At 35.1% G+C, this 7,245-nt stretch overlaps 1 protein-coding gene across 1 annotated transcript; it reads right to left on the bottom strand.

Annotated features, from left to right (window-relative positions):
- Positions 1-793: 793 nt before the first annotated feature.
- LOC143253394 (peptidylprolyl isomerase domain and WD repeat-containing protein 1) lies at positions 794-4,219 on the bottom strand. The gene has a single exon (XM_076507206.1). It carries the CDS (start codon positions 4,196-4,198, stop codon positions 2,342-2,344), a length of 1,857 nt encoding a protein of 618 aa, XP_076363321.1. The 5' UTR covers positions 4,199-4,219; the 3' UTR covers positions 794-2,341.
- Positions 4,220-7,245: the final 3,026 nt, after the last annotated feature.

Below are 7,245 nucleotides of genomic sequence, written 5' to 3'. Positions count from 1 at the left end.
TTGGCATGATAAGGATATCCCACCAGAGACATTTTCTACACAACACAGTGGAGGAGGTTCTCTCATGATCTGAGGTGTTTTCTCCTTCCATGGAACAATGGAGCTTTAGGTTATACAGGGGCGTCAAACAGCGGCTGGCTACATTGACATGTTGAAGAGAGCATCCTTATTGACTGAAGGCTCTCACTTGTGTGGAAATGACTGGATATTTAAGCAGGACAATGCTGCAATTCACAATGCCTGCAGGACATTGGCAAATAAAGTGGTTCTTTTGGACCATCTAGCGTGTTTGCCTGAACTGAACCCCTTTGAAAATGTTTGGGGGTGGATGGCAAGGGAAGTCTACAGAAATGGACTTCAATTCCAAACAGTGCATGATCTTTATGAAGCCATCTTCACCACTTGGAATAACATTCCAGCCAGCCTTCTGCAAACACTTGCATCAAACATGCCAAATAAAATATTTGCAGTTATTCGCAATAACAGCTGTGCAACTCACTACTGAGACCTCTTGTTGGGCATTTCCTACCCAGTTTAGGACTTCTTTTTGGTATGGTCTTAAACCTTTAACCAGCTAGTATTTAGGCTAGTTTCATAGTGTTCACATTTTCCCTATTAAATGCTAAAAAAGTTTTTTATTTTCCTTTTTCTTATTTTCATCTTTCAATTTTTTTTAAAACTTGGGTGCCTGTCTAATGTCCAATGATATACTGCTGACCAAAATCTTAAGGCCAATGAACATAAAGAAAAAATATGCATTTTGCATTGTTAGACTCAACCACTTATTTGAGTAGAGCTTTGAAAGATATTCTTTTAATTAATGAATTCATTAATTAAATTTTAAAGAATAAACTACAGATATAATATAAAACATGAAAATTACTCTTACAATTATACAATAAAACCATATTAGGGTATTAAAGATAAATGAAATGTTATTTTTGTGAAAACAAATGCACATATAACAAATTTACATGTTTGTTGCTTTAAGGTCAAGTATAATTCTTTGTTATGATACCAAGAATAGTTACAAATGTTCAAGACCCAAATTTGATGGGCCCAGCATGGCCAGGTGGTTAAGGCACTTCACTCTTAATCCGAGGATCACAGATTCAAATTCCCATTGCACCAAACATACTTGTACTTCCAACCATGGGAGTGCTATAATGTGATGGTCAATCCCACTATTTGTTGGAAAAAATAGTAGCCCAAGAATTGGTAGTGAGTGGTGATGACTAGCTGCCTTCCCTCTAGTCTTACACTGCTAAAGTAGGGACAGCTAGTGCAGATAGTCCTCGGGTAGCTTTGCACAAAATTCAAAACAAACAAAACCCAATTTTGATACTGGGGTTTAGCACAGGCTAAATATTTAGAACAGACAACCCTCTTGACCAAGCATAGCCATCCCTTTATCTTAGAACAGTTAGCACCAGGAGGAAACCAGTAAATGCACCCATGACTTACATGACTAAATTTAACTGATTTCAAAGAACTGACTCTAACTTTTATAATACACACTTACAGCTGAAAGTGCATGGTGTGTTCAATAACACATCTCTTCCAATCAACTATCTGGCAAGCTAGCCATTAGGTCACACCTAGTCCAGATTCAAATTGTCAAAACTGTGTATAGTCTTTGATACAGTTCATAACTTATGCATCCTTATTAATCTTCTGACCACAGCATTTTATTTAATTCAAAGATGACTTTTACTGCAGTGGAGTTGTATAGTTTCAGATGGATTCTTGATGATAGTGTAAAAAAAAAAAGGGGGGCTTTTTACTTAGATATACAAGGTAAAAAGTAAATTTATTTGAAACTGATTCCTGACAAACATGCATTTTTGCAAAATAAAATGCCATTCTACCCAAATCTTGCAATGTGAAAAAATGCTAGAAGACATATTACAGTTAGGATATGAACCATGCTTAAAATGTTACTGTTAACAGAATTAATAGAGATGTATGTATTCTGACAAGAGTTTATGAAGAAAACATATTACTAGTAACTAAAGTACATTTATATGGCTTAGTATTGAAATTTTAAAACTTTTAATAATTGCAGAAAAGTTAAATGAAAATCATATATTAAACTTGTACAAATTTTTCCATACACAGATGAAAAACAGAAAAATAAATAGGCTTTTGCAAACATACCCTCTTCTGAAGTGTTTTAAAAAAATTATTATAATTCACAACTATCAACTTGACTGTTTACAAGAGTTAATCATAAAGTAACAGTTGATATTTTTTTACAATGCAATGTACAGTTTGAATACCATTACATAACATTATATTGTCAAGTTTCTTAGAAAAATATCAAACAGAAACAATATATGAATTACTTCAATGTTGCATTTATAATTCTTACATCCTCATATGGCTTGTCAGTTTTAGGATGAGTTTTCACTTTGCTGATATTCTGAGCAACTTCCATACCCTTTATTACACGCCCAAACACCGTGTGTTTATTGTCAAGCCATGGAGTGGGTATTACTGTGATGAAAAACTGAGAGCCATTCGTGTTTGGTCCTGCATTAGCCATACTTAAAGTATATGGTCGATCGTGACGAAGGGTTGGATGAAACTCGTCTTCAAATTCTCCTCCCCAGATACTCTCACCTCCAGATCCAGTTCCGGTAGGATCTCCAGTCTGAATCATGAAGCCTTTAATAACTCGATGAAAGATGTGACCATCATAGTAGCCATTTTTGCTGTGAATACAAAAGTTTTCCACAGTTTTAGGACACTCCTTTCCAAAAAGCTTACAGTGAATGTCACCCATTGTAGTGTGGATAGTGCATGTCTCAAATATTCGCTGCTGTCCTGATGCCTCTGTAGCAGCAATTATATCTTCCTTAGAAGGCTTTTCATTGAAAATGTCCCTCTCTGCATCTACTCCTTTAGTGTCTTCAGGCTCCCTTCGGCTGAAGATATAAAACCTGTTTTTCTTAAACCCACTACAGAAAATTGTTGGATCTGGTATGACTTTTTCCAATGTTGGATTTTCAGAAGCCTTCATTTCAAGTGTAACAACAGCTTTAGATTGGTTAGGTATCCCCTGGTAAAGTGCCAACTGCAATGGTCGGATACTTTCATTTTTACCCAAAATCCTAACACAGCGATTTGTTTTAACATTAAGAATTTTAATGCCTAGCAAAGTTGAATAAAGAAGAAAATATCCACTTTCATCAAATGTAATGTTAGCAAGGCCAAAGGCATCTGATTTCTCCAAATCTCTTTCCAATGCCATTCTTCGACCAAATTCCATATTTGGTAGCAGTTGTTGCATCTGCTGTAGTTCAGATAGCATTTGCAATGTTTCATCAAAGACTCGGATCAGCTTTCCTGTAAGAAACCTAAAAACTCGTATCTTCCTGTCCATGGATAATGTTGCAAACAGTTGGCCATTAGGTGAAAATGCTAAACCTGTTGGGCAGGTTTTACATTTGGCAAATTCATATAAATCTGTGTCTAATTTAGATGTGAATTTAACCACTCTAGGAAACTTGAAATCGTATTTTGGCCCTGTCCAGTATTCCAAAACACCATTTCTATCAACAGATACCACTGTCTCAAAAACTGGGTTATACTTCATTAATACTAATGGAGCTGTATGGATTCTTTCTAGTGTGTGAAGTGGGATATTGTCACCTCGGCCATCAAAAATGTGGATTTTCGTAGTTTCTTTTTCAGAAACAGCTAGTGCTGCAATGGGGTCTCCTGCATTGTGTACCCACTCGCATCGCCCTGGGACAATGGACAGTTTCAGCATGTTTATCATGTCAAAATTTACCACATCAAACACTTTCAAAGACTTGTCATTTGAAACTGAACAAAACAATGTACCTGTCAAATTGGCTGTCACATCCTGTACATTACCCAGGTGAGTTCTGAAATGTTTTACAAACTCGATACCTTGTTCTTGTTTCTTCCAAAACTTCACATGCCCGTCGCAACTCGCGGTAATGATAAAATCGGTAGGAGTACATACGACGTGTGTAATCACATCACGGTGCATGTAACTCTTTTCGTAAGATTCTGCACATGGAAGATTATCTAAGTAAACGTGCTCAAACTCTAAAACTTTCATTTTCTTTGGCTTCACAGCTTCGGAAGGTAATGGACCAATCCATTCTTCGTCAACAGTTTGATTTTCCTGCTTTTCTACACACTCACTCTTCCTTTTCTCCGCCATGATTGTTAATAATAATATTCTGCCACCAGGGCTAATTAGTAGCAAAAAATATATAAGAAATATATAAATCTTATGACGAGCATAAAATAAAAATCCTTTTAAAATATAATCGGAAGTTCGCTTGTAGATAATTTGGAAAGTTGTTAATCAGAGATATAAATTAAAAAACCTTGTGTTTATTCTTTGTTGTATATATTGTTTAGTTTTAAAAATAATTTTCTTCTATGAAAAGCACAAAGTTTGTATCGGAACTATTTGACTACTGTAAAGATTTTCTATATAAATTAAGTAGTTCATGCTTATATTCTCAAAATGAAAGTTAGATGATATTTTTGAAAATAGTGATCAAACTTATGGCTCGTTCTTACTTATAAGTAATAATATTTTTACGTGATATCAACCATCTTCATTATAATAATATAACTCGTGTAGATTAATTTAAACGACCTGGACGTTGGACTACAATAGGATAAAACAATTATTCGCACTTGTTAAAGTGAACATCTTTTTCAAGCTCGCAAAATATAATTATAATTAATTATACTTGTTATTATAAATCATTAGTATTGTGCCCATTATATTTTAACACTACATTAGTTATCTTGTTTCTTAAAGATTTTCAAACTTTATAAATGTACCCGTCAACTCTGACACATTGTGTATGAAACGTGCATATTAAATACATATCACGCTTTTAAGCCTGACTGCTAAAATAAGTTTTTTTTTTTTTATCATGTAAGATTATTTGCAAAACTGTCAGAATGGTTCTTCTTTACTTGGAATGTGTACGATGGGTAGCGAGAGTAAAGGACAAGTTTAAAATAGATAGTTGCTTTGTCAAGTAATTGGCTATTTTTCGTCTGATAACCAATGAGATGAATTTGCTATCACATACAATCTAGTAAACAAGTTGAGTAAAAGCGGTTCAGTATTTGACGGTCCATCAACACCAAAACCAACAGTGAAACAATACAAAAGGTGCTGCAAAGTATAATACTAAGTTTAATCCAGAATTGACAAAGTACCCATGCATCGTTTATGAACCGTCAAGTAAGAATTATTTTCGACACAACCATTTAGTCAGCTGAATGCACCGAAGGCTGGGTGATATTGAACGACACGTTAACTTAAACTCTCGCAAAGACTTAAGAGGAGACAACAACATTTCCTAGTCAAAACACCCTCAGTGATAAAGGAATAAAACTTTTGCGTATAAAGAATGTAGTTGTCGTTTCTTACTCCAGTTGTATTCTACTCCGGCCTACTACTTGATCATATGACAAGAAACGTCATATCGTGCACAAGCTGTAATGGAGGAGCCTAGCTGGGTATACTGACAATGTCTTACCCAAATATTATTTATATAGTCAACCTTTTTATTTAGCCCCCCGCTAATACAGCGGTAAGTCTACGGATTTAGAACGCTAAAATCAGGAGTTCGATTCCCTCGGTGGGCTCAGCAGATAGCCCGATGTAGCTTTGTTATAAGAAAAACACAGACACACACCTTTTTATTTATTTTTATTACTTTTTCGAAGACATCTAAAGTTTGTTTCCCAGTGAGAGTATAATTAGATATGTGATTTAGTAATTATTTTTCAAGATGAGAAATTACACATTGTTTCAAAAAATTCGGCATTTTGTTCCATAAAATTTGTCTCATTGGAAAGAAATGGTTCTATTTCAATAAAACAAATATATATATATATATATTGTATACCCAAAAGAGTCAGGTTCGCCAGACCTCTTCCTACAATTGTAAAGTTTGTTTGTTTGTTTTTAATTTCGCGCAAATCTACATGAGGGCTATCTGCGCTAGCCGTCCCTAATTTTGCAGTGTAAGACCAGAGGAAAGGCAGCTAGTCATCATCACCCATCGCCAACTCTTGGGCTACTCTTTCACCAACGAATAGTGGGATTGATCGTAACATTATGACGCCCCCACGGCTGAAAGGGCGAACATGTTTGGTGCGACTGAGATTTGAACCTGCGACCCTCGGATTACGAGTCGAACACCTTAACCCACATAGCCATGCCGGGCCCAAAACAATTGTCAAACACATTTTTCATTCAAATGCAAAAGACAAAGTTTTAAAAAAATATTAGAAAATACAAAAAAAAAACATTGTCTGAGCATAAAACAAAAACTATGACGATTCAATTTATATTATAAAACTTAGAGCAAATGCCGACAGGTGAAACATCGTTAAAAAAAAACTTGTTGAATATTTATAAAAATTAGAGAAATTTTGGTGGTCGACTTCATTTGATTACTGCAGTAAAGTCTTACAGTTATAATATATCAGAAAGTATGTACCAAAGTAACGCCAAATTTTGTGAAAATCTGTATTTATGAATAACAATCCAACATCAAAAGTCAATTTGTTTTCAAATGAAAGTCAGTAATCATGGAGGTGAGACATTGTCCTGGATCCGTCTACCTGACACAATCAATTTTTGTGCATTTTGACAGGTTTTCGATGTTTCAAGATTTTTTAGGTTATCTCGTTATACGGCTTAAAACAACTGATAAATTATATCAGATTCAGACAGTAACCCATGTAGTTATATAAATATTTTCTCGTAAACTTAATATAGAAGTAAAGGCTAGCATGAAGAAATGTGCAGCAGAATAAGAAATAGTAGTTGTGGAAAACTTGCCATGAAAATAGCCATTTTTACTAATAAGGGCCTGTTGCCCAAAACATTGTTTTCATGTTTTATCAATAAAATTACTTCAACTTCGCGAGCTTTTCACCACTATATTATATTTTGCATTTTGTTACTTCTTTGTCTACGTAGCTATTTTATTAGTAGAAATATTCACAGGAATGATTGCTTATCGAAAAAGAAATTGTTGTTAAATGAATGTTTTTTCTCGTTTCTTTGTACATTGGCATGGCATGGCCAAGCGCGTAAGGCGTGCGACTTGTAATCCGAGGGTCACGGGTTCGCGCCAAACATGCTCGCACTCCCAGTCGTTGGGGTGTGTAATGTGACGATCAATCCCACTATTCGTTGGTAAAAGAGTAGCCCAAGAGTTGGCG

The sequence above is a fragment of the Tachypleus tridentatus genome, chromosome 6, assembly GCF_004210375.1.
Source record: "Tachypleus tridentatus isolate NWPU-2018 chromosome 6, ASM421037v1, whole genome shotgun sequence".
In the NCBI taxonomy this organism is placed as follows: Eukaryota; Metazoa; Arthropoda; class Merostomata; order Xiphosura; family Limulidae; genus Tachypleus; species Tachypleus tridentatus.
The sequence above is the reverse complement of the archived record's forward strand: the minus strand, read 5'-3'. Positions and strand labels throughout refer to the sequence as shown.

Coding starts and splice junctions, on each gene's coding strand:
- LOC143253394 (XM_076507206.1), bottom strand. CDS start 4,198: ATGGCGGAGAAAAGGAAGAGTGAGTGTGTAGAAAAGCAGGAAAATCAA.